The sequence below is a fragment of the Gavia stellata genome, chromosome 6, assembly GCF_030936135.1.
Source record: "Gavia stellata isolate bGavSte3 chromosome 6, bGavSte3.hap2, whole genome shotgun sequence".
NCBI lineage: Eukaryota > Metazoa > Chordata > Aves > Gaviiformes > Gaviidae > Gavia > Gavia stellata.
Window position 1 is genome coordinate 1233035 of NC_082599.1, and position 27378 is coordinate 1260412.

At 45.1% G+C, this 27378-nt stretch overlaps 1 protein-coding gene across 1 annotated transcript in view; it reads left to right on the forward strand.

Moving 5' to 3' along the window:
* The window catches only part of SCAP (SREBF chaperone), a 68137-nt gene that overhangs the window by 34247 nt on the left and 6512 nt on the right, over positions 1 to 27378 (forward strand). Inside the window, exons 3-18 of the mRNA XM_059818564.1 lie at positions 1392 to 1521; positions 3318 to 3475; positions 7307 to 7527; positions 9163 to 9268; positions 10227 to 10399; positions 11041 to 11167; positions 15739 to 15851; positions 16760 to 16854; positions 21473 to 21571; positions 22009 to 22227; positions 23215 to 23434; positions 23516 to 23648; positions 24360 to 24554; positions 25374 to 25575; positions 26439 to 26554; positions 26701 to 27271. Of these exons, the coding sequence (XP_059674547.1) occupies positions 1392 to 1521; positions 3318 to 3475; positions 7307 to 7527; positions 9163 to 9268; positions 10227 to 10399; positions 11041 to 11167; positions 15739 to 15851; positions 16760 to 16854; positions 21473 to 21571; positions 22009 to 22227; positions 23215 to 23434; positions 23516 to 23648; positions 24360 to 24554; positions 25374 to 25575; positions 26439 to 26554; positions 26701 to 27271 (2878 nt within the window). The remainder of the gene's footprint in view (positions 1 to 1391; positions 1522 to 3317; positions 3476 to 7306; positions 7528 to 9162; positions 9269 to 10226; positions 10400 to 11040; positions 11168 to 15738; positions 15852 to 16759; positions 16855 to 21472; positions 21572 to 22008; positions 22228 to 23214; positions 23435 to 23515; positions 23649 to 24359; positions 24555 to 25373; positions 25576 to 26438; positions 26555 to 26700; positions 27272 to 27378) is intronic.

Consider the following 27378-nt stretch of genomic DNA (forward strand, 5'->3'; position numbering starts at 1 on the left):
TTAGATTCCTGGACACACTCGGCCATCCACATCAAACTCACTTAGTGAAAAAATCGTTCTTCCTTGGTCACCTCTTCAACTCATTCTGCTTTGTTTATCACATATACTAGATTTTATTATTTTAATCTATGTTATCTCAGTCTCAGGATGATTGCTGTATGTATCTCCCCCAAGCTTTTGTTTTCAGCAGATCATTTGTGACAGGCAGGTGCTACGTGTCATTTAGAAGGACTAAAACTGATCGCTGCTTGTGAGAGAAAAGAGGCTGTGCTGTGTCTCCAGATCGTGGCTTTTGCTGGGCATTTTCACCTCCGATGTATTATGACATGATTCTATTGTTCCTTTTTCTCTTCCCTCCCATTGCACAATGAAATGATAATAATTAGATGTTGTATTTTTGTCAGACTAATAAAATAGCAAATCCAACAAGCTTTGCTTCTGATTTCATTGTTCTTTTTCAGCCTTTCGTTGTTCAGTCTGGAGCCTTGTCTTTAGCTGTTGCTTGTCCCCTCCATGGCCTTTAATGATTCAGGCTAATCCCTAACAAAAAGATCAGACAACAAAAAAGACAGAAGTTACATTGTCAGAAAGCCCAGGAAACTCGGGTCTCTGCTCATTTTGGTGCTGACAATTTCCACTTGTTGCTTGATATCTCTGTAACAGCAGTCTTGCTTTTTCCACCAGTTCAATTCTGGTACGGTTTTAATCACTTCCAAGAACATCTGGAGCTAAAAACACTGTTCTAAACTCTCTGAAACCTCAATACCTCAACTTTCAAATAATTTGCAGTCTGTGTTGTGGGATAGCTGCTACAATCATCTGAAGATTGTAGTAGCAAAGAGCAAGAAGATAAATACTTCATAGCTGTTCTGGTGTCTCACTGTTGCTATTAAAAGCGCTTTGAGGACCAATGAAGTTGATGACAAATATTGGAAATAGTTTAAATCTTAATGAGGAAAATGAGGTGGTTAGTATAGGGTTTGGGTCAGGAGAGCAGCCATCTGAATACAATGAATGTCTCATTTTTGCGTGGGCTACACGATATTTGAGATGTGGCTCTACTTAATGTTTTTAGCTCTACTAACTTTCAAGTGATGGAGAGTAATTCAGGTGAGGTCCTGCAAGAATTTCCCTTCTTTTTCTCCCAGGGCTTTTAGTTATCCCTTTCCAAGGGAGAAAGACCAGTTAGCTCTTGTGTTGGGGAAGCACATCAAACAGTTCCTATGAGAGCTAAAGCTCTCTTGTATTGCAGCTGTGTCTCCTGTCCTGCAGAGGGTGGATTTAGCTGGAGTGGGCTCATTTTTCATGACCCATTCATTTTTTGAGCGCTTCTGTCTAAAAGCCTAGTTAAAAAAAAAGCACAACGTTTCTTGCTTATGTCTTAACTGTAGTTACCCGCTGCTGAAGCTGCCGCTGCCTGGAACAGGACCTGTGGAGTACAGCACCCCTGTGAAGGATTACTCCCCACCCTCTCCAGACGCAGGTCTGCAGCAAGGGGATCTCAGCGAGCGTCCCGACTGGGTGAGTCCTGCTTTGGGGGTGGCTGGGTGTGTGTGTGGGGTTGATGAGATGGTGAAACACCCCTGCTGTGTTACCTACGCTTTACTGTAATCAACGGAAAATATTCCTGGTGACGTGTTGCTTTATCTAACTGCTGAGTTAAGGCTGTATTTGTCTTGTATTAGTCTTGCTCTATCAGAAAACCAGATGCTAGGCATTTAGAAGAGTTAAAAGCTCTGAAATGCTGTTTAAGAGCCCATTTTTCAAGGATAACTTTATCTAAGGCAAGTAGTACGCTTTCTAAAGCATTATTAGGTGTAAATAAGTTTAATGATGGGTTCTGGCATAACGGACCCCAATTTCCTAATGTCATAGGAAGGCATGCAGTTTCCCTAGAGCAGCAGGACAAGCCTCCTGCTGACACCGCTTCACACACCTGCCCTTGGCCTCCTCTGAAGGGTGAGAATAGGATTTAGTCAGCCTTTACTGCTGTAACTGTCTGTGGAGATGCTACCAGTAATTACAATGGTGGTTTTGATGTTGTCAGCCTCTCTCTGAAGGGGTCTGGATTTTGGCTATCAACGAGCTTATCCTTTGAAGATCACTAACTAGCTGTCAGAATGGGAATGTCTCTCTGGCCTGGAGGTGGAAGACAGACTGTCCAGCTCCTCAGTGCTTGCAATTTTCTCTCCTTTGGCTTTAAAATACTGCATCTAGCAGGGTTTTTTCTGATGTTGTATGTAGTCTAGACCTCACCTCCAAGACACGGGCTTTTTTTTTAAGGTCACAATCAAGAGGTTTTCATTTGAATTTGAATTTAGGCAGCCAAAGACTCTTGTCTATGGAGCTAGCTAATACAGTGTAGTCTAGGGAGTGCAGGGATGCTTGAAGAACCTGGTGAATTGAGTATGATCTAAAGGTGGGTTTTGGTTTTGTTTTGGTTTTTTTTTAATTGACTGGTATGTATCATGCAGGTAAATGAGACTTACATCCTTATGTTAAGGGTAAGGAATTAACTTTTCTTTTGCCTGAACAAACTGGAACCCTGATGCTTTCCAAGAAGGCTGATAACCTGGTCCAGGAAATCAGGAAACAATTCTAAAATCATCCTTTGTAACCTGCATTGTTCTTTTTCATTCCAGGGTCTCTCTTAAGTAGAAGTTACCTGTTGGCTTACTGCTTTTGATGCCTCCAGCTCTCTACTCTCTCTATGTGTGCTCTTCTCACTGTTACTGAAATAATTTGCTGCCTTCTACACTCCCTGGTGCCACTGAGAGCTTTTTGCACTATGCTATTCACTCGGGCTGCTGCTGGCTGATTAAATCTTCCCTTCTGCTTTGTTGCCTAGTTCAGCTAATAAAGCACAAAAATTTTGGCTGCCACGGCATGTCAGCACTGCAGTCCCTAGAGCAGGGTCAGCAGCCTGGGCACAGAGACCAGGAAGATTTAAATGGCACACAGCAGAATCAGCACAGGTTGGGGGAACTGCAGCGCTGTGAGAGGCATCTGTGAGAGGCAGTGAGTCCCTGCTCCTGCCTTTCATTCCAGTACCAAATTCAGCAGGAGCTGGGAGCCTCTGCCTCACAAAGAAGTGCAATAGACTGATGCCAAAATGGTCGGTGGCATTTTGCCTCTTTGAGAAACAGACTCTTTTTGTTCTTGCTAGGTTAGTACTGTCATGTTTCACCTCTAATTTGGGAAAGGAAAATATAGTCTGGCAAACCCCTTCCTGAAAGGTTGCCAAGCTGTGGTCTAATTCTGCTAAGCAGCTTCCCACTCACCATGTGCTTTCATTCTCCCTCTGGTTTTCCCCACAGTATGTTGGTGCTCCTGTGGCCTACATTCAGCAGATCTTTGTGAAAGCTACCGTCTCCCCATGGCAGAAGAACTTCCTTGCTGTTGATGTATTTCGTTCACCCCTCTCTCGCGTCTTCCAGCTAGTGGAGGAGATTAGAAACCATGCCCTGAGAGACAGGTAATTACTGTTCATTAAAGTTTGTGTAGAAGGCAAACTGACCCACTGTTGTACACACCCATCTTCTAAACTACTGCCTCATCAGTCTGGTTATTAGCTTTGAATTTGTTAGATTCTCAAAATTAAAAGAAAATGAGAGATCACTGCTAACAAGTGACATCATATCCATCCTGCATGTAGAGCAGTTTAGCTTTTCTGCTAGAGAACTTGCCTGTCCTCTAGTCACTGATAATTGTCAGGAACCTTCCAGTCACAGTCCTAGGCAGAGAGGTCTGGAAGGGGCCTCCAAGGTTATATCTATTACAGCAGATAGCAGCATTGTATAATCCCTTCATAAGCATGCAAGCTTCCTATTAAAGCAAGTTCATTTGACCCCACCCTGCCTATTGTGAAGTTCTTCTAGAATTTCACATGGTCAGGAACCTTCTCCTGACTTTCCACTTTGGCTACATTTAGGACCAGTTTATACCTTCTTGTTTTTGTCCTGACACAGTCTTTGTACAAAAACAGCTTTCCTCTGCTTCCAGATATTTACAGGGAGAATTCATACTCCCCACCCCAAATCCTTGTTTGTTAAGCTAAACATCTGAAACTCTTGGCTTACTCTGGTAAGACGGCTCTGCATTCAGTTTGTCATCCTGGTTGCTCCTCTTGGCACTGTTGTTGTTAAGCTATCATTCCTGAACGTGGGAGATCAGAACTGTACACGGTATTCTGAGAAGTCTCATTTGTGTGTTGGAAATGCCTTTCCTGAAATACAGTGAGACTGCAGGTCCCTTTTTTCATGGCCAGTCACATCAATTTTACACATTATGAAGTGATTGATGAACATCTCCATGTCCCCCTCTGTCATTTCCAGCTGATGAGCTCCCACCTTATGGCAGAATCTCTTTTTAGTCCCCAAGTGCATGGTCTTGCACTTCGTGCTGTTAATAGGAAGGGGATTAAATTTATTGCAGCCCTCGCGTCATGCATTTCAGATATTCTGTTCCTTTTCTGTATTAACGGTGTTTCTTTATTTTGCGTCATTGGCAGATGTTCCTATATCTTATTCCAAGGTGGTGGTGGTGGTGGTGGTTGTTGTTGTTGTTAACAACAACAACACCAACAACAACAACACCACCACCAACAACAATTTAATATATATCTAATTATCCCAGTTCTCTGAACTGTCTGTTTTCCTCAATACCGGTGGTTCCCCTTTCAGCAGCCCCATGACCATTTTCCTGTTAACATAGTTCTTTACTGCATCACAATTTTTGTGATAATTTTTGTGTCTTTCCTGTGAACTAAAGCATTTTCTATGTGGTGCTGCATCAAAAGCTTTATTGGGGCCCAAGTAGATGAGATCTGCTGTGCTCTCCCCATCCAAGAAGTCAGGCATTTTAAAGAACAGACAGCTCGGATTAGTTTGGCATATTTTATCTTTGTAAACCAAGAATGCATTTTATACGCGCTAACTTGCCTCTGTCTTTTTTAAAATAAGTTTTCCTTTGAGTTCTAAGTTTTTACTTGTGGTCAAGTTCTTGACTGGGGTTACTTTCTAAGGACAGAAAGGCTTCCCTCCTTGTCTGTCTATGTTGAGGGAGGATAATGACGCTGAGAACAGGTGAAAAATGGTGAGATTAGAGTCTTTGATCATCTCCTAGCTTTTCAGCAAGGAGCTTTCTTCATTCTTTGTCCTCTAACTCACACGGGTAGGGGAGATTTACTGCTTGCTCGTATTTCCTTGACAGCATCCTTCATTGCTTCATTTTTGAGAGTGTCCACTTTACTACTCTATCTGATGATTTGTCCTGTTTTTTTTAAACCATTCCTTGCAAGCTAGCTGCCTGCTCTCTCTCTGGTAATTTTTTAGAAATGCTGTTTATGCTGTTAAATATGGAGCTCTTTCCTACCAGCTCACAAAGCCTTGGCACTGACATTCTTTCTGTGTTTTCGGTTCGTCTCCTCCTTTATCATATGTGTAATTTTAGATAGTAATCTGTATGTAGTTGCCAATTACAAGTTAGAAACAACTTGCTCCCAGGACGTGTGTTGTCTTCTCATTATCTCCCCCCTTGGTGTTGCCCTTGATGAACAGTGATGCAGCATGGAAGCAAAATTAAATTTACATAGCCACCAGAAGAAAGAGACTTAAGTGCTTAGACCTAAACCTTGGGATGAGGGCTCCCGTTTTGGTGGCGGACTTGGATATTTCAGGAAACATGTACCTTTGAGATAAATTCTGAAATTACCTCAAAAGTCGTTACAAAGTTCTTGTTGTCAGTTCCTTTTGTCAGTATCAAAGTTAAGTGCAGCCGATTTTCTTAATATGAAAAAAGGCATTCTTTTATATTAAGAGTACAGAAGGAGCTGAAGATTATTGACAACTGGATGGGAAACACAAGGTGATTGTATTTTCATCAGCTGTAAGCTGGCTGAAACTTCGAGCAGTCAGCATTTGTAAAAAGTCAGAAGTGAACTGAAATTTGTAGTTTGCTCCAGTTCATGTTTTTTCGGTATCGCTCTGCATCCACAACACACTGGTAGGGACATGAGCTGTCTGTGTTTGCTTCACAAATAAGAATGTACATAGGCTTATCTGCAGTACAAACTGTTATCACTGTTATGTTTCAGAGTTAGCTAAAGCTGAAATACAAAACAATAGTCGTCTTACTCTTCCTGGAGCTATTATTGGAGGCATCACTGCATCAGTTCCTTTAAATTATCTTTCAGAAAGCTTTTGTTCCTGTAATCACAGTATTTTCAAGCATATTTTCTAGTATTTTCTTTTGATAGCTGTGATGTTTCTAGGTATCTTGCCATATTATGACAGGATATAAATTCTGGAGGGAGTTTTCGCAAAGGCATAACTCAAATCGTCATTGGTTGGTTTCCATGTTTGCTCTTTGTAGTCATTACAGAAAACAACTCCTCTGGAGAAGGCATTTTACAATAGGACCCTAACTGATTTGTCTTCTGGAGCCACCTTCTCTGTAATCTGAGAGGCTGGAGCCAGGGAAGACTGGTCTCATCTTAACTTAGCCTTTGTTAAATACACCCTTCCTGTGCAACTCCCACCAGTTGCCCGTATCACGTTGAGGGAAGCGTTCTCTTGTGGATCGTCAGCTCTTCCTTGTCTAGCCAAACAGTGTGCTGACAGGTTTTGTCACTAGACCTTCACAGTCAGATCCTATTGTAAGCCCAAGTTGAGCCTCGCTTGAATTACTAGTTGATAAGGATTATGTAGTTGTGTTAAAATGAAGTTTGGGAACAAACAAAAGTTCCATTTCTTACCAGTTACACCTCTATTAATTTCTGAACCTGTAAGGCATTTTCTTCTCTGTACAATGCAGAGGAATTCTGAAAACATTTTGCACAGTTGCAGATATTGAATCCTTTGTACATTTTAGAGCACTCTGTACACCTTAAATAATCCGCCTCAGGAAGGCTAATAAAGATTTCCTTAAAATGTCCCATTGCATATGTGGAAAGAAGTATGCAGAGGAGTTTAACGTCTTTGAGGAAGAATTCCAGGGAGATAGTTTCTCTGTAGACTGGAGGTATCTTAAAATGTGGAACTGAAAATTGTGGCACCTAGAATGGGTGAAAAGTGAAATCTATATGGTCAGACAGTATGCAGAGAAATGACAATGGGGTTCTGGAGTCCGTACATGTGTTACAGTGAGATCCCGGTCTATGGCCCGAGGCTCTTGATCCTTAGTTATTAAGAACAAGAGCAGTAACATGGTGATGCAGGTCCTTGGGGTATTCATCTCGGCAGCTTTGCCTTTTGTTTGTGAGAGTTGCAACATACACGGCAGTGTCTAACCTTTGTTTCAATTTCAGTTCTGGTGTCAAAAGCTTGGAGGAAGTTTGCCTTCAGGTAACAGATCTTCTGCCTGGCCTCAAGAAGCTGCGGAATCTGCTCCCCGAACACGGCTGTCTGTTACTGTCTCCAGGGAACTTCTGGCAGAACGACCGAGAGCGATTCAATGCTGACCCAGATATCATCAAAACCATCCACCAACATGAACCAAAGACATTACAAACATCAGCTACTCTCAAAGGTAAGAGGCTGAAGTGCCAAAGAAGCTGTGAGAAATCCCTACAGCTTGTGTGGCTATTTTGTCCGCGGTATCTCCAATATCTAGATTGCCGATGTTAGCAAATTGGGTGGCATTTTGTTACTCACAGCATCTGGAATGAAGCTACCAAATATATGTCATCTCTCATTTCGTATCTGTATTTGAACTCGGTTCTGTATTTGTGGAAGGTGAGTAATTCCACTCAGTCAGCCTCCCTTCTATAGGTGTAAAAATAGCAGGTAACTTGTCCAAGTCTTTTTGTTCCTCTTACTCTATGTATGCTCTAGCCTATCTTTTTCCCCCATGATAATTTCTGTCTGACTCAAAGACTGGCTCGTTGTCACAGATAAATGAACATCCATCCTGCTTCCTCTTGTGTATTCACTGATAGTTGCTTGCATATACCCCAAGTTGACACTGGATATCGTAAGAGTATTTTTCTGTCGTAATTAAAAAAATAAGTCTGACCGTGACTGGGATCATGTTGTTTAGTGGTTCCATAAGGCCAGATGAAATGCTGTTCCTTTATTTTTAAATGAACTTCGTAGGTGTCAGGAAGCCATGTCTGAAAAGGGGTTTTGTAACCCTAAAGTGAGTTTGTTTTAAAGGTTATTTTTTGAGCATATAGAGTGCATGCACACTGTGGTTTGGAGCATATGGAGCCTCTCTTTGCATGCTCATTTGCGAACAAGATAAAGGTCCACGATATCCTGGGAATTCCTGAGAACGGTGGTAGTGTTCATCATTATGCATACTTTTTTTAAGTCTGCGTTTCAGCGCACAAGATTAACAGAAGAGACATTAAATAGTCCTTTGCAAATGCAAAGTCTTCCTGGAACCTCTGGTTCACATCACACACCGACATGCTCAAAACCAAGCGTCCAAGGATTTCTTTGGCTGCATCCTTAAAGATAACGTCTGTCTCCTTTGTTGAAGGACAAATTGGGTGCCCACTTTGATGTGCCTGTACGCTAACACACAGCGAGTGAGGAGCAAACAGGAGGAATTAGAGGTGTGTGCAGTTGGAGGGCTACAACCTCATCCAGCTCACAGAGATGGCGTGGGGTAGCTCGCAATACTGGAGTGCTGCCATGGGTAGACACTGGCTCTTCAGGAAGGACAGGCTGGGAGGGCGAGGAGTTGCCCTTGGTGTGAGTGAGCACCAGGAATTGCGTGGAGCTTTGCTTAGGAACTAGCATGCTTAGGAACTAGCTTAGGAACAACATGAGCTAGTTGAGAGTTTATGGGTTAGGATTAGAGGGCAGACCTTGTCTGCTACAGACTACCTGGTCAGGAAAGAAGAAGATGAGGACAGAACTTCCCCACAGGAAGGAAGATTTTTTTGTGTTTAAAGGGAATTTCCCTTGCCTTAATTTGTGCCCGTTGACTCTTGTCCTGCCACTGGGCACCACTGAGAAGAGACACTCCATCTTCTTTACTCCTCTGCATCAGGTATTTATACACATTGATAAGTTCTCACCAGAGCACTGAGAAAGTGCTTCCTGTCAGAACAGTAGTTCTCATTCAGCATTCTTCACAATGAACACCTCTTGTGTCCTATCTTTTTTCTTTATTTTTTTGTTATCCTAATATTTTGTTCATACTGTGTTCTTGCAGACCTGTTGTTTGGGCTTCCTGGAAAGTACAGCGGGGTGAACCTCTATAATAGGAAGCGAGTGGTATCATACACTGTCACACTGGGTCTCCAGCGATATGATTCCAGGTAAGGACCTTTAGCTGTGCTGTTTCTATGTTAGGGATCCCTTGTTCAATTCTTGGCAAGTTTGCTGTTTTCTCTGCTCTTGATTATTGTTACGTTTTTCTTCAATCTCCGTTTTCTTGTGTTTTAGAGTATTTTAGGATCTTCTGAACGTGCTATAGAAGAACAGGGTGCTGGTTTTGGGAGAAAGCTTGCTGTGTTTTAAGGAAATAAAATACTACCAATTCTCAGTTTCTCTTTAAAAAAAGTGTCTATAATACCCAAAGCTACCAGTGGGAGTTCCTCTGATGATGGCTTCATCTGCACACAGAGCTGTCATTGCTGCAGCCAAGGCCCAGTAGGTCTGTTTTGACCCAGTTCCTGGTACACAGAGTGGATTGCTTTCCAGTAAGCACTAATTCAGCTGGTACCAACTGTGAAACCCCTTCGGCAGTGCTGGCTTGGGTTGAGTGGATCTAAGGACTAAATGCTCTGCTCAGTGCTGCACAGAATTCCCCAAGGAATGCCTAGGACAGAGTTGGCAGCACAGCAGTTGAAACTTGCTCTGCTGCCGCCCATGCAAGAACTCCAGCCTCAAGGACTGTCATGTAGCACCTTTCATCAGCCCTACTTACATAAATTCAGGCGATGTTTGAGACTACAGCATGTTCTGTTCCCCAGGGCCAAGATTTTGGATGATGAGCCCTTGCTTTAAATAGTTTTGCTGAGTCTTCACAGTTATCTTTGAAATCTTCATAGAAATCAAGGTCTGTGAGATTGCCACAGTACAGATGTGACAAATGTAGTTTGAGCTACAGAGGAACAGACTTAGCAGTCTGGCCTAGAGAAAACCATGCTTTGTAAGTCTGTGTGAATCTGTGAAGCTTCTTCCTATTTTATCTATACCATTGAGCTCCTCCTTGGAATTGTGTGCTGGTTGCTGTGTACAATGTGACATCCTCCTACTTGCTTTTCATCTCAGGTTCCTCAGCAGCCTCCGCTCTCGCCTCAAGCTGCTGCATCCCAGTCCTAACTGCACGCTGCGAGAGGAGAACATCGTTCACGTCCACTTCAAGGAAGAGATTGGCATTGCTGAGCTGATACCCCTCGTCACCACCTATATTATACTCTTTGCTTACATCTACTTCTCCACACGTAGGTTTGTGGGGTGGAGAGCCTTGAGGGGAGAGCAAGCTAATAAGCCACTATATACCTGCCAGCTGAATATATGTAAGGGTTCAGTGGTGGGGTGCCCTTTCCCTGGCTACAGATAAGAGAAAGACTCCTGTCCGTAGCACTGCAGTTCCTGTTTCAGCAGGAAAGGTCGTGTTGAAATTTTACCCTGAACTGTCATGTAGAGAATTAGTAGTCCTGTTTATCTGATTTCTGCTAATTTGTCCCTCTTAGCCAGTGTGATGTTATTCCTTGTGATACCTTCTGAGGTGACTTCTGTCTTACGCAGTTTTAAGTGCCATAGTTAATGACAGCTTTTCCAATTTGGAGAGATTAATTCGTTGTGAGACAGATCAAATACATGTTCTGAGCTGGTGGTTTTAGACCTTACTAGCCATGTTTAAATTCCTTTTTTCATGCCCCAACAGTGCTGTACTGGCACTAGTTTGAGCTGCAAGCCGTGCATTATCCTCTGTCTCATTGAGACTGAACTACCATTACTTCTGCGTTGCAGGGCTACATGCTGAATGAAATAAGTCAGGATGAGGATCCCTTTTCCTTGATTTTTTAATAATGTCATTTTCTTTTGCTTGATAACAGAGACTTTGTATTCTGTTTTTCAGGGAAAATTGACATGGTGAAATCGAAATGGGGCCTGGCACTGGCAGCGGTTGTGACGGTGCTCAGCTCTCTGCTCATGTCTGTTGGGCTGTGCACGCTGTTTGGTTTGACACCTACTCTTAATGGAGGGTATGTTTCCAGCACCAAACCTCTTCCTAAAGAAGGGTAGATGGAGGTGAAATCATTTGAAAACAGCTGTTCAATGCTTAATTTTTAAGATCAAGTATTTTTCAAATAAGCTTATGTGATATTATTATACATACTGCTGTGCAAAATTATCATCAGATGCTCTCCTGGGTGGAAGGGCCATGTGTTTCTCTGCTGGCCTGCAAACAGACCTGACTGGGTCCCAGGCTTCCTGGAGATGCCTTACTGCTTAGCAGTTGGCTCTTTCTGCCTCACGCGGAAGGAATTGTTGAGACAATGTCTTATTCATGAACTTGAGTTCCTGGCAGCTAGGTGGGCTCTCACATACCTTCCTCCTGCAGTGACTTCTTGTAGCATCCAAAAGGGCTTGTTACCTTTTCTCTGGCTGATGGAGGTTCATTAAATTTTGCTTAGAAGAATCTTTAAAGGTGGCAGAACTGACCTGTGGTATTCGTGCCTGGGAGGCTACCTGGGTGACTTTGCACCCGTCACTGATAGTTGTCAGCTCTTCTTTTAACTGGGGTTCCTGTGCATGTTAGAGTTGGCGTTTGGGACTTTTCATGTGGTTACTACCATGCGTTATATTTGTGTCAAGCTGAAAACCGCTGACAAAGCTCTAACAGGCACCTCACCTACCTGAGTTCTACACACTGTTCATTTCTCATTAATTAAAGTTCAGTTCAGAATCTTTCTTTTGATTTTCAGATCCCTTTCCTAAGTAGTTAAGGAAATATCCATCATTTTTCTTCCTGTCTCCTCCTCGCAGCTGTACACCGCAGGAACAATGAAGAGTCTCACCCATGAGGGAGACTCCTCAATGCTGGTGATAGTTTACCAGGAGCCAGACCTAGATGGAGGAATTCCTCTCCTGGAAGCCTAAAAGAGCTATGAATAATTGACTTTAGAAACTGAAATATTTGTTGTTTCTGGTTTTACTGCTGTGGTGCCTAGGAGCCTTAATTATGGATCAAGACCATGTTATTCTGTGAGCTGTTCAAATAAAACAGATATCCACTGGGAGTTTATCATTTTAATGCAAGAAAAAAGGCAATATTTGGATGTAGATACATGGGAGGAATCCAAGGGAACAGTTTTGGTTAGTGCAATGACCAAGGCCTTTGTATATAATCAGCCTGACCGTTGTCACACAGAAGGGCTAAACTAATCTAGTTACTCCTCCTGCAGGATACAAAGAGTTAATTCAGTCCTTATTTCTAAAGAGAGTTTTCCAGCAAGATTTCTTTGCCTTAAAATGATTGCATGGACAATTTCCTTTGGGGCTGAAACTTAATTCTTGCAATACCTTATAAATTATGTCCAATGAGATGGAAGACCCTTGGATTCTGTGGTGATGGGATCTGATGACACTGAGGGTTTTTTTACTTTTGGTGAGTGACCTTTTCCTGATTCCCCAGTGTCTGCCAGAGCGCTTTCCCTCCAGTTACCCAATTCCCCACTGGCGACAGAGCGTTCTTGGTGTGTCATATACCAGTGGCAACATGCTAGGATTTGGCCAGCTTAGGGTGCAGAGTCTGGTTAAACTTTGATCTGACTTTAAGCCTTTTTTATCTGTTTTGTTTACAGCAGAACCTTCCAGATGTGGGTGTGTTTGTTTTTAGTGGTACCTGTATTTATGATAAGCCTTTTTCCCACACTGCTTTGTGTAAGGTATTAAAATAAAGCTGGTTGCTTAGAGATCAGTGCTTGCTTGCTACAGATACGAGATATAAACTGGACCTTAGTCATTACCAATCAACTTTTACAATGAAGTAAAATGATTACAGGTGAGGTAGGCATTAGTCTTATTTTACAGAAAAGAAAACTAAATGGAAATAAGTGACATGATCTATGCAAGGTTTAAGAAAGAATAAACACTGAAGTTGAGGAGAATGCCTGGAGTTCACTGGAAGTGGGATTCCTGCAAGCTCGTGAACTGTGAGAGTCTCTAGATGAGTCCAGAGCACAAGCCACCAACCCACAAGTTGGCGTCTCAGCTAGGTTAGAGGAATCACAATCTGAAATGATGAACTGCTTCTCCTTGTTGCCTATTAAAAAATGCCTAAAATGACTAGCTCAGATGTGAACATTTGAATTTTAGACAAGAAAGGCTGATGTGATAAATTCTTAAATCTTGAAAACATTTTGGGTAAATGAGAGGTTGTCTCTGTTCACAAGTATATATGGAGTCAGAGAAGATCTATTTTCTTTATGAGTTGATGGTAGTGTTTCTATTGACTCTCTGGGATGCAGCACTTTCTAGCATCAAAGCGATAAGTGAAGTGTAAATGTTTCAGTAGATGGACACAATACGGCGTTTCCCCTTGCTCTTCCTCTTCTAAGCTCTTTCTCAGTGCTTGGCACTATATGGTGGAAAATGTAACAGGAATCTCTTGCCATCTGCCTCACTCTGAGTGGGGACAAGTGAACTTAGGTTTTGGAGTTGCAGGGCATGGACAGCTTGTGTTTATCCTGCACAGAGTCGCATTACTCTTCAAGAAAAGCAAATGTCTCATTGCTTTTAAGCTGCTGGCCATTTAACATGAAAACTGCTGACTCTTCAAGGATTATTGAAACTCATAACCTGGGGCTGTTAGTTAATTATCTTCTGCAGTAGAAGCTACGGTTTAAGTAGGACATAGTTGATGAGAGAGTTACGGGTTTTCTTTTCCGTATTTGGACTGCCTTCTGAAGGCTTACTGCAGCTTATCTCGAAATGGTGCTAGACCCCCTGCGTATCTTGCAGGACTGTGCATAAGGACAGGACTCTGCAAGAGCATACCCTTGCAGATTACATGCTCTGCAGGATAGTGCTGCGCTCTGCCGGGCAGCAGAGCTCTCCCTCTTGTTTCTTGCATTCTCTTTATTCAGCAGTTTCCATCCCTAAGGATTACGAAGAGCTATGCTCACATCTGTCTCCTGTCCTAAAGTACTGCTCAGAGGAGTGACACAGGTTATGAACTGAAAGTGCTTTAGATAAAGGCAGAACTAAGTTGTAATCTTATTTTTGAATCTAATTTTTGGATTCTTTGACATTAACAGGAAGTTGCCCATGAGAGGCTTATATATATTTTGTGATTTTTTTGCTAAGGAAATTCACTTGCTGCACAGGTTTTGGACAGGAGGTGAATGGACCAGTGCGTTGCGTAATTGTTAGAGCTAAAATTTGGTTAGGATACTTGGGGAAGGGTGTGTGGTTTGTTTAATCTTGCGTTCAATGGAGCTCTTGCTGTTTCAGCTTGCTGTTTGCTCAAGGAATCAGTTGGGACGAATTAGCTGAGTTAGCAGTGCTTCCAGACAGGTGGTTTTCCCCAGCTGAGCTTGTAAGGTACAGGCTGCTGACAGCTGTATGTGTGCAAACGTTGTTGAAGCCCATGCGGATCGCCACAGGCAATCGAAAGCAGCATTTGGGAAGATGGTCCTTGGGGGATATGGCAGGCAATGGCAGAAAGCAGGAGGTGTTCTTCTGAAACGCTGTTGTTTACCTGTCTTGGCTGTTAGTGATTTGCCAAGGTGTGTGTGTGCATGCACGCGTGCACATTCTCCTTTTGGATTTGTACATGTCAGCACAGCATAAATCCATTACCCTCCACAATGAAAGCATTAGTATTTTTTCTTAAGTTTAGCTGGAGGGAAATGAAGAGATTTACCATCTACCATGTTCTGGCACGGAACAGCTTTTTCTCTCTGATCCGGACTGCAAGTAGTTCAAAAGAGAGAAAAAAGTTTAAGGGTGAGAAGAAGAGTTGAATAAATTCATGGTGGTGACCTTGGGTAGTCTTACTCTTCTGCATGAATACATTCTGAAGTGCAAATCCATTTCAGTGTGTTTTCTTGACTGTTGGGTAGAAACTATCCCTGGCAGGAGTTAGTTTATTTATGTACAAAGCCTGTGTACATTGCATGTTGTTCTCAGTGTTGTGGCTTCTGAGCTACCTGGTGAACTGGAGAACAGAGCTCCATGCGCCTTAATTTATCTCCTCCTGACAAAAAAGTCCCTTCATGTGTGTCCTTTGCTGCCCGAGCCTGGATTGCCTACAGCAGCTGCAAGGTGTGGAAGCTTTTGCCCACCGGGTAGCTGAACCAGGCTCTGCCCGTGCTCTTCACTTGAGAGTTTTTTGGAAAGTTTTGTTTAATGTAATGCATAGCCGTGATTGATCAGGATTTTTACTGTTTGTGGTGGGACATGCTCCCTATGCTCTTGTTGTAACGCTCTCTCGCTGGCTAATTAATACTGAGTCTATTGCAGTGGTGTTTGAAGTCCATCTTTTTGAGCAAGAGACAAGCATTAAGACTAATTTAGTGGTGGTCTACAACGGTCATTTTCCAGAAAATCATGCAGCTTTGCAAAAATGTTAATATCTGTCCAAAGCAGATGAAATACAGAACCCTTACCTCATCATAGAGTAATGTTGTACGAGAAGAGATTTGGCTGAGACCGCTGGATAGGGTTTCCTGGCCTTGACTCTAGGATGCGTGTTTGCTGCTTAACTTGCGTCCTTCCCTTATTTTTCACCAAGGATCTCATTCTCAGTTCTGGTTCTTGTTTTCTCTAGAGAAATATTTCCGTACTTGGTTGTAGTGATTGGCCTAGAGAACGTGTTGGTTCTCACCAAGTCAGTTGTCTCTACGCCCGTTGACCTGGAAGTGAAGCTACGCATTGCCCAAGGTACTCAGCCTGCTCTGGAAAACTGTTAAGAGAGAGAAAATTCGGGTAACCTGAACTGGACTGGGAAATGGGGAATGATCTTAGTTCTGGTCTGTGAAGGAAACAAGGACTCTGTGTGTTAATGTAAATTAGGAATTGTATTCTAATAGTCTTTTTGTACTGTTCTTGATAATTCCAAGAACTAACATAAGCCTGTAATTGTGGGCATTGTTTTTTAAGATTGTTGTCTGAAGCATTGACTAAACAAGCTTAAATAAGTGTTAATAAAGAAGAGCTTTATCTCCTGGTATAGATATTTAGCACCTTGTCCTCTCGTGTCATGAATATCGTAAGTGCAGTCTACAGGTTATATGAAGTTCTGCTGAGTCTGTGACAAAATTATCTTCTCTATTATAGGTATACTCTGTACCTGCGTAAGGATTTGAGTGTGCTCAAACCATGGATAAATGTAGTTTACAAACTTGAAAAATATTTCTAGACATCAGGGAAGAGACATTCTGGAGTGATGCCCAGAAAAATCTACCTAGTTTTAAAAATACGAGTGGTGTGTTTCCTAGATGGAGAACGGGACTCAAAAACTCAGTGGTCCTTTACACTTCTGAATCCCTGTATTGCCCTGTGCAGTACCCTCAGACTGCTTCAATCAGGACAGTTTTGTCAGCTGAGAGAATCATCCTGAGCTCCTTTTGTAGTTGATGATAATCCCACTAATAAAGAGATTGGTCCAATTATTTGACTTAGATATTCAAAATAGGTCAGATGAATTTTAGTCTGAAGGTGCCTTTTTTGGATGTTGTCTATAGACTCCTAATTTTAAAGAAGGGAAATCCAGTTCCTTTTTGCTGTGCTCATGTCTGTCTGCTAGTGAACAGTCTCCTTTTACCCATCTTTGCATGTTCTTTCTCCAGGCTTGAGCAATGAGAGCTGGTCGATTATGAAGAACATGGCGACAGAGCTTGGGATCATCTTGATCGGGTACTTCACCCTTGTCCCAGCCATCCAGGTGAGTATGGCTGATCAATTTGAGTTTGCAGGACAGAGGCGTGTAGGCACTGCAAGAATGCAGTGTGCAATATTCTGCTCCCCTCTCTGGGTGGTTGGATTAAGAGTCTGTTAGCGGGAAATATATACATCTATACAAAGTGGATCCCTCCAGGAGCTAGCCTTCTGTCCAGCAGCTGCCCCTGGATCCCCAGTCTCCCCAGTTGGGATCCTTCCAGTAGCTGGGCTTACGCATTCAGTTCATCCAGGAGTTGGCCCTGAATCCTTACTCTCCCCAGTTGTGTTACACATATGCGCGCACACACAAGTGGGTCTCTCAGTCACCCCCCAGTCCCTCTGGCAATTGGCCTGGAGCCCCTGGTCCATCTGGTAACCAGCTCCTCCAGCTCTCTTGCTCAGGGACACACACGTACCTGGCTCCTAAGCCACTCGCCCTGCTTACCAGCTGCCTGACTCCATAGTCACTAGTGACCGCACGCTGACATGCGTACTCTGATGTGCTCCAGTTGCTGGTGACCCAGACATATGGGCTCCTGTGTCCCATGGTCCCCATTCCGGTTGCTGGTGCTTAGTCCTTGCTTGTTCTAGTTGCTGGCAGCACAGACACACGGGCTCCTACAGGACACGTGGGTTTGGAGAGCCTCTCTCCTTGACTCATTGTGATGGCTGTCACCCTCGGACCATGGGGCTGATGCGACTTTGCTGCGACAGCCCTGGGAGGAGCCGGAGCAATGGCTCATTTGTCTCCCGACCATCTGTCCGTGCTCCTTGTGTTTGTGGAAACGAGCTTCCTATCAGAGGACTTAACACTGCCCAGTACCTTTGCTCTGGGGATGCCTTCATTCCCACCTAAAAGTGCCTTTTTGTGAGCTGGCTAATCCACCATAAGTGGATTCCATAAGTGAATGGAAGAAGAAAAAAACCCTAGTGCAGAATGTCTGCTCTGAGAATTAGGGTGGACAGTCTGTTTGGAGCTGTTTCACCAGATTGATGAATCTGTACGTTTTTACAACCACGGATATCACTGCTTCTGTTTCATGGGTGGGTAAACTGAAAGCTCACGGTAGAGCGATCTGTCAGGGGTCATGTCGTTGGGTCTCTGTAGCACTGAAAATAGCATCTTCTGCCTCGCAGTGTGTTGCTTTCTCTGCTGTACAGTCCCCTTTTCAGGACTGTACTTGCTGAGTTGTATCAGGAAGCTGACACCATTTGATTTCTGATCCTTGAGCAAGCAGGTCTTGTTCCTGGTGAGCTGCATGAACAGAAGTACTGCCTAGACAAATCCTCATCACCAATTCCATAGCACCTCTGCAGCCAGACTTCAGGCAGGTGTCAGCCTGTTGTCTCTGGAAATTTCTAGCAGGCGCAGTCAGTGAGTGAAGGCAGGAACACCCCAGCATCTACATAGTTGGAGGCTGCTCTGGGTGCTCACTGGCCACGTGGACCTGCATGAAGAGGGCTGGGTTGTGTATATCCTTGCTTTAATGTCGGGGACTCACCAGTAGAGACCGCAGATTAAAGTGTAGTATAGTCTAAGAAGATTAAACATTCAGGTTGGACTAGAGCATTGCAGGCTGAACTTCACAGTTCCTGAGCTTCTCTCTCGGCATCCCAGAGGACAGCAAGAGAGGAGCTACAGTAGAATTCCCCAGGCAACAGCCGGCCACCTATTGTGGCCTAATTTTTTTTATTTGAAGCTGATTGCAGAGATTGCTCAGCTCAAACGCTGGCATGATCCATCCTTTGGGTCTAAATTGGGCTCATTCGTATGGTATATTAGCACCTTTTGACCTCTGTTTCATTGCTGCACTGCTTGACCTCAGAAAGTGAAGCTTGACAGTATCTGTGAAGCGAACGTAGTGCCAGCAGCCCTGTCGTGTGGATACCGCTGGGACAGTTCACTTTCTTGTTGCACTCTGCTATAGAGGAGCTTGCAGGGCACGCTGATTGCAGGAGATAAAGGAGTGTGATAAAAGGGACGGGGCAAAGCAGTGTCAGCAGAGCCACGGGGCAAAACAGTGTCAGCAGAGCCACGGGGAAAAGCGACACCATGCTCCCACCCCCTTGTTATCTCTATTAAAGTGCTCCTGTTTATTACAGCGTTCTGACACATGTGGTGACATCCACTCTCTGCTCCCCATGTGATCCTGTCTTTCCTTGGATGCTTGCTTTCTCCAGAGGAAGAATCTCACAGGGATGCCGTCTGTTAAAGACTGACGGCTGCTCTGCGGGAGGCTGCTGTATGCCCTTTATCTTCGTCCCTGAGAGTGAAGGACACTGTACAGATAATGTGCTGTACTCGCATTGCAGAGTCCAAGGAATCTGGCAGAAAGAGAGGCAGGCTGCCTAAATCTGGCAGGGACCTTTGCTCTAGGCTGTCAGAGGGAGCAGTGCAGTGCTGGAGTCGTTCAGGTGCTATCTCGTATAGGGAATAGCAGAAGAGGGAGGCATTTCTTTGCTGAAGGCTCTCACCTGCCCAAGGGTTGTAATGGGTCTTGTTGTTTTTCTCAGTCACCTCTTGGCAGCATGGCTTGTTTAGCAGAAGGGAGTTTTCTGTGTTTTCCATGCCTCTCCTTGTCCTGAAATAGAGTTTGGCTTCAGATGAGACTTGTGCACCCGCTTTAAATCCCTCGTAACTCTGAGCAGCAATGAAATCCTCTTGCCTTGCATTGCAGGTGGGTAGAGACCCCTGTTCTCCTGGCACAGTGTCACTGTTGATGGTCCTGAGATGCTGCAGGGCTGCGTGCTGAGTGCTCGTCCTGTGCTTTCCATCTCTTATCCACTACTTTGTACTGAAGTTCACACGCTGAGAGCCCAATCCTGCACCCACTGAAATCACTTTGGGTTTTGCCATAGGGTGTGCAGTATCCAACTATAAGAAGATTTTTAGATTTCCAGGGCTAGCAGCTTCAGATGTCTCTAATCCTAAGTGCGAGTAAGTGGAGGTATTAACAGAATTAATATCTGTCTGTGCAGAGCCTGCCATTTGTGAAGCCTGTGTTTGCCAAGGTCTGGGTGAAATCCAGACGGACGGTTGCTTTCCTTCTGGTTTTCTCCTTGAGAGAGGAACCTGTGTTGTGTTTTCATCCCTCTGCTCCCAAAACCTCCTGTCAGATGTTGGGGGAAGGGACTAAAGAGAAAAACCTGACCAGAACCTGCTTCCTTGTGCTGCTGTCACTGGGAGGTTTGGGGAGAGGCAGCTGACCTGGTGGGTTATCTCATTTCATATCACACTGATTTTTATATAACGAGCAGTTGATTGCTTGTCTTTCGAGAACAGTTTGGACAGGATGGGGAGGCTTCAAGGTTTGTTTAGAGGTTTTGGATAGCCTTTCACGCTATCTCTTTTCATTTCACTGTGCTGACACTGGCCTTCAGCCTTATGCAAGAAGCTGGAGCAGGCATAGGAAGGAGGGGGACAAAAGAAAAGAATCTCCGTGGCCTCTCTCCTTCCTCTTAGGTGGATGTGTCCTGGCTTGGTCTGCAGGCAACGAGCATGTCACCATGCCAGCAGGCAGGCAGTGGATGGCAGTGGGTGTTTCCCAGCTCTGTTCTGCAAGTGAGGGCCAGAGTCTTTAAGCTGCTGTTTAGCCTAAGGTTTTAACTCCTGTTTACATTCAGCTTTCTTGTTCTCTCCATGTTTACTAGATCCTTTTTGGGTCCTGACAGGTCCCGACAGAAATTTGTACCTCCAAGGGAAACAAAATGCCTCTCAAAAATATTTTAATTCTATGTTGCTGTGAAGTTTTGAATGTAGTGGGGGAGAGGGAACGGCACTTAGCGCTAATGGGGATTAGGGTAAGAGTGTGCATTTGTTCTATAGGGATGATCTGGGAGCTGGCTGCATTTCTGCTGCTGGGCAGAATCTTTTAATCCTTATTTCTGCAATGGCACCTGCTGGGGAAAGCAGAGCATTGCAGCAAGTTAAGGAAACACGGGTTTTTGCAGATGTTGTTTCCCATATACTTGTTGTTTAGAGACCTCTGAGAGTGGGTGTGGGACTTTTCTTCCGGGACATAGGAATGAAATTTGCCCTTCAAATATACGTTAGTCAAAAGTGTGATTTAAGCAGAAATGGTTTAGCTGGGGCCCTGGAGAATGGCTAGAAATGAGTACACAGATGTACAGTGACTACAGTGGTCTGTCTTTGGTTGGAGAGCGATTGATCTAGTTCCTAAGCAACCTGTCTTCTTGGAGGGATTTTAAATCAGGGCTGAGGTCTATTGGTAAAGTGCAGGAAATTGTCACCGTTGGAGGCTGTTTGGCCTTGTGATTTGAACGCATGGGCAAGGAGGATGAGAGCTCTGTCTGCAGCCCTGCCATGGCTTTGTGAACTGGGAAAACATCCTTGACTGTTTTTTCCTTTAGTGCTTTGATGTTTTATGGCTAAGAAGAACAAAGAATGCGAACCTGAATAAATATGCTCTTGATTTCTCACACAGACTTTTCTAGCACTGAACTCTCAACTATTACAAAATATCGCTAACAAGATTTGTCAGTAAAATAGACTCAGGTCTGCGCTCTGGGCAAGAATTTGCTGACTTTCCCTTTTTCTGAAGTTGAAATATTTACTGTTGTCTCCGCCGTTGCCGTAGCTGATCAATATGTCCTGTCTGCAGGAGTTCTGCCTCTTCGCTGTGGTTGGCCTGGTGTCTGACTTCTTTCTGCAGATGTTTTTCTTCACTACCGTGCTGTCCATTGACATTCGCCGTATGGAGGTAAGGAAGGGCCAAGAACACGAGGTTTTGCCTTGGATCTTCCTTCTCTGCTATTGTGGAAGGGTTAAAGGAAGCACACCCTGTGATTTTCACTCTCTAAACAGAGAACACTGAGCCATAAAAGTTCCAGGGCAGTACTTGCTCGGTTACACATACGCAGGGATTGGGGACAGGACGCTTGAGGGAGCAAGACACCCTCAGGTATATAAACGTGCAGATTTGGGGTAAATAGGATGGAAGGAGACACGGTCACAAACAGGTGACCATGGCTGGGCGAAGAAGAGAGTGTGTGCTGGAGAGAAGCTGGCACAGATTGACTCGAGGGTGAAGGTGGGAACTCACACGTGGGCAAGTATCAAAGATAGCTGTCTCTGCACACATTTCTCTGGAGGCACCTCATCACCACAGCTCTCACACGTTTGCTTTTCTCTTGGCAGCTCGCTGATCTGAACAAACGGTTGCCAGCAGAAGCCTGCATGCCTCCAGCGAAGCCTGTCAGCCGCTCTCAGCGCTACGAACGCCAGCCAGCTATGCGACCTGCCACCCCCCACACCATCACCCTGCAGCCATCGTCTTTCAGGAATCTGCGCCTGCCAAAGAGGCTGCGGGTGATCTACTTCTTCGCCAGGACCCGGCTGGCCCAGAGACTCATCATGGTATGCCATGTGGTGTTTGCTATCCGGTGCTTCTTCCTGCTGGACACTAACCCAACCCAAACAGGCTTCCAGGGGTGGAAAAAAAGCCCACCATTTTCATGTATCCTTGTTCCCCTGCAAGACTTATGCTGCCCTGTAGTAAATACAGTTCAAGAAGTTCTTCCCTAAGAACATCGCTCTGCATGCATTAGCTCCAGGGCTCTGCTGTTTGCATGATGTTTGGGTGGTAGTGGGTAGTTTTCTGATATTTGCTTTGAGATAAAAATCTGCCTTTATATAAGCAGATGTTCTAGGACTGTATGAGTGGAGAGAGGAGATTTTTACAGAGCAGGAATCTTGTTTTGCTCCTGCAGATAATGTGGAATAAAGACGTGGAGATATTTCACTACATGAAAGACTAAGGCTTTTCCTTTTGCAGGTGTAACTGCAGCAGTCACACCAGTGACCGCCCCTGCTTGTCCCCCCCGTCTCTGTTCTGGGTGTCTATAATGGAAGCGGAGGAATGTGTGTGTTCCTCGGCTCTACAAACCACAGCCCAGTCTGTTACTGTCAACTAAAATTGATGCTAGTTTAGTTTAAATTAATACATCAGTCTGTGAACGGCAGCTGCTGCAGTAGGTCTTGCAGAGTTCATGAGCCAGAACACTGAACTAAGCCTTTCCAGCCCTGTTTGAGGGTGGCAGACCGCGATCCCAGCCGCCAGCAAGGAGTCTCTTCCCCGCTGTGCATTTGTATGGGAGAAGTGGGGTTCCCACCATCAGGTAGAGTCGGATGGCTCACAGAAAGGTAGCGTTCAGGTTTTGTGCGTGCTGTGCAACCTCTCCCAATCCTCTTAGAGGATAAGTGTCTGCCGGGAGTAAGACCGTAACTGAGTGCGTACCCTTGGTTGGGATGTTGCTGATCAGCTCAGACAGCTGACGAGGTGTTGGAGGCGGAGTGTGAAGGTCATGTACTAAACGAGCTCGTCTCCTTGCTCATCGTGTCTAGGCTGGGACGGTGATCTGGATTGGAATCCTGGTTTACACGGATCCTGCTGGTCTCCGCACCTACCTAACGTCACAGGTCACTGAACAAAGTCCTTTGGGTGAAGCAGGTCTGCCTCCTATGCCTGTTCCTGGAGGGGTCCTACCTGCTGGGGACCCCAAGATTGATCTCTCAGTCTTCCCATCGGACCCTATACAGCTGTCAGAAAACCAGACACAGCAGCGTGAGCAGAAGTCAGGGCTGGAGCCTCTGAGCAGACTGGAGGCAAACCAGCACACTTGGGCCCACGGACCAGAGGGCAAAGGGAATGGACAGACGGAGCTTGGAGCTGAAGCAGAGGTTACCTGGGGAGCAGAGGATGAGGAGATTTGGAGGAAGCTTTCCTTCAGACACTGGCCATCCCTCTTCAGCTACTACAATATCACCCTGGCCAAAAGGCAAGTGGACTGGCATCAGGTGCCGCAGGCGCTTTGAATTGTGGATTTGACCCCAAGCGTTTTTCTTTCTTCTGACCCTTGTCCTTCTGAGTTAAACAATTTGTGTTCCACGTGGCTTACTCCAACCGTGTCTTCAGGGAGGAGACTATTAAACAGGCCCTCCTGTGTGGTGCAGAGGTACCAAACTCTCCAGGCCTGTTTGTCTGAGAATAAGGGTTGTGTTTCTCTCTGTGCTCTTGGGTATATTACTTGCTTGTTGTCTTCCTTTACCTGGAGGTGATGTTTAGAATTTTGTAAAGCAATATATGATCATCTGTAAGCGATGGAGATGGTACACGGGAGGAATAGAGACACCTGAGCTGAAGAAAATTCTTGGTGAGATCTTCTGGCATGCAGTGTACAGGAAACCGAACCAGATAGTTATATCCTTACTTAAATCTATGTGATCCATTTGATCTCATCAGTAGTTCATTCTGCTGTTGGCTCTGAACCTCTTCCACAGAGTTGAAGGTTAAGACCTGGGGAATATCTTTAGAAAAAATATTTCAAAGGAGATCTTTAGTTTAGAATACCTGAGACTACTGGACTGAAGGTACATCCTGAGACCTACCTTGGCTGCTAGTGAGAAGATGAACTGGGTTACCTGTTTGGGTTTTTTGTGTCTTTTGCGTTTGTTGTTCCTAAGCTATTCTCATCTTTCCATTCTTTCAGATACATCAGCATCCTTCCAGCAATCCCCGTCACGCTGTACCTGAACCCACAAGAGGCCTTAGAAGTGCGGCATCCCCAGGAGGCTAACCGCTACCACCCCTTCTTATCTTCAAGCGGTGGGAAGCTGGATGCTGAAGCTCAGCCTGACCAAGCCTCATCCAAGCTGCAAGGGCACCAGGATGTCACCCTTTACAAGTAAAGAAGTCCTTGACACAGCCTTCTGACTGTGCCTTAACTCCCTCGGAGACACGGGTTGCTCTTTGGCTCTTCTGGAGGGAAAACAAAATATTTGTAAAGCTTCAGTGCAAAATCTTGTAATGCTCAGGACAGTCTAGCTCAGCTAGCGCAGCGTTAAATTAATCTCTCCTGGCACTGTTTTTCCGAGTTCCCTGGCAGGAGGTGGTGTGCGCAGCCCACGTTGTTAGCAACGTTGCTGTTGGTGGGAGCTGCTTGTCAATAGGTATCGATGACTACGGACAAAGGACGTACAAACTTGATACATATGCAAGTGTTCACTAAAATCTAGTAACTGTTGTGCAATTAGACATGCATTTTGAAGATTAAGCTTAGACGTATTTTAATTGGATGGCTTGGTGATGCTAAAAATGTTACTCCTAGGACCATACGTGATGCATTATGGGGTTTATCACTGTGTAACAGGGATAGGAGTTCGTGTTTGGGAATAAACGTCGTGATTCAGTAATGCTTTATTGGGTGTTAGATCAAACTCTTCACATTATCCCGATCCCCATCTAGTGTTTTTCTTGAAGTCTTAGTTGCTATGTAGTTTTCTTATTGAAAGGTCTGAAAAACCTTGTTGAAATCGACATTTTCCCATTAAAAAAAACACTTAATTTTCTACAAATCACTATAGCTTGTTGGGAATTTTTCTCAGCTGAAAAATTTACACCAGCAACATGTGTAATACTTTCACAGTATTTTTCAAACTCCATCCGTGGACCAGTAATTGGATCTTTTATCTCACCTTCTTTTTGTGTCTGTCTCTCCCACCAGGGTGGCTGCTCTGGGCCTGGCCTCGGGCATTATCCTGGTCCTCCTGCTCTTCTGCCTGTACAGGGTGTTCTGCCCCAAGAACTATGGGCAGAACGGGCTCTCTCACAGCAGGAGGAAGAGGGGGGACCTGCCCTGTGACGATTACGGCTACTCCCCACCTGAGACTGAGATCGTCCCCTTGGTTCTCAGGGGTCACCTCATGGTAGGTCGGACGGGTGCAGTCCTTACAAGAAAGGCGTTTTACTGACTTGCGCCACACATCTTCTGTTTTCTTTGTTTTATTTAAATAACAGCCCTCAGGAAGGACAGACCAACTATGCAGCCTTAGCGTAATGCAGCGGTGGAGGCTAACGGCTGGGGCGAATGCTATATATATATATATTGTAGGAAATTGTAGCATGATGTTTCCTGTAGGGCTTTTCCATTTCTTCCTGGGACTCGCTCTGAGCTTCTTGCAATTGCTGTTATTACCTTCTCTGTTGGCTTTTATTGGCTGGGCTGATCCAGCCTTCTTTGCTGGGGTAGATCTAGATTCCTGATATTTAAAGCCTACGAGATCCTTTTTTCCCTTCTTCCCAAAAGTTAGTGCATAGGTTTGGGCTGTTAAATGTTGTTTCCAGTGCTAAAAGCATCCGTGGGTTTGCACGGAAGTGTGCTGCTGCTCAGTTCACTCATTTTTCTTGAGGGGAAAGATGTTTCTTCCCATTCTGAGATGAAACAAAGCACTCGGGCATCCAGTCAGATGAAGTCTGAAACGCTGTGCCATGTCTTCCAGAGAAGCTGCACCTCTGTTCCCGATCTTACCATCTCTTTGGGCCATACTTTATCAGGGAAAGGGAAGACAGACGGAGTCTGTTTGATGTGCAGCAGTCTAGCGCACATCTAGGACTCTGGGCAAAGATGTACTCGTGTTCTCAGAGTATCCATAGGTTGCTAAGCCAGCCATGTAGTTTTGACATAAAATTTATCATCTATATAGTTACTCACTCACACGCAAGGTGATTGTCAGAGTCCAGAGGCCTCGGTGGTGCTACGTGCTCAGCTGTGCTTGTTCTTCCTTCCCAGGACATCGAATGTCTGGCTAGCGATGGGATGCTGCTTGTCAGCTGCTGCCTGGTGGGCCAGATCCGTGTGTGGGATGCTCAGACCGGTGACTGCCTCACCGTTATTCCCAAACCGAGGTGAGTGGTGTCTGTACCAAGTCATTCAACTGCAGGCAGGTCCCTCTGCAGTCGCTGCTCAGCAGCTGGTGCAAACCCCTCTGTAAGAAATCAGCCCTCTCCGAGAGTAGAGGTGGAAGGATTGAGCCTTTATTACTGTGTTTTAGGTTGCGAAGAGACAGCAGTGGCATCTTTGATTACCAGGAAAGCTGGGATCATAGTCCGGATGGCAAGAATGGTCTGGATGACTCTTTTGAGAACAGTCACCAGCCCAAAAGGATGCTCAGCCCTCCCCAGCCTCCGCTTTTCTGCGACCAGCCAGACCTCACGTCTCTCATTGACACGAACTTCTCTGAGCAGGTGAAGGTGGTCGAGTCAGAGACTCGGCTCCGTGCCGTGGGCAGTCGCCAGAAGGAGACCGGGTATGACTTCAGCAGCCTGGTTGGTAAAGTGTATGAAGAGCACGGCACCTCCAACTGCATGAACTTCACTGGCCTCTCAGCCCCGCACGGACAGGCTGGCTTCTGCCCCGGGAGCGGCAGTCCCCGCTCCCTGGGCTGCAGGACTGAGGAGGGAGGCTGCAGCAGCCGCAGAAGGAGCCTGGGGGATGAGTCTTTTACGGGATTTGACAAGTCGTCACCACTTCCTTCCTGGGGAGGAGACTTGGAGAGCTCTGTCTGGAGCCTGGACCTGCAAGGGAACCTGATTGTGGCTGGCCGGAGTAACGGGAAGCTGGAGGTGAGGAGCGAGGCTCACTGCCAGCGCAGGCACTGGGTGAGCTGCCGCTGCCGGCAGCTGTACCAGCAGCACCAGCACCAGGCACACAGCCTCTCAGGGTGCAGGTT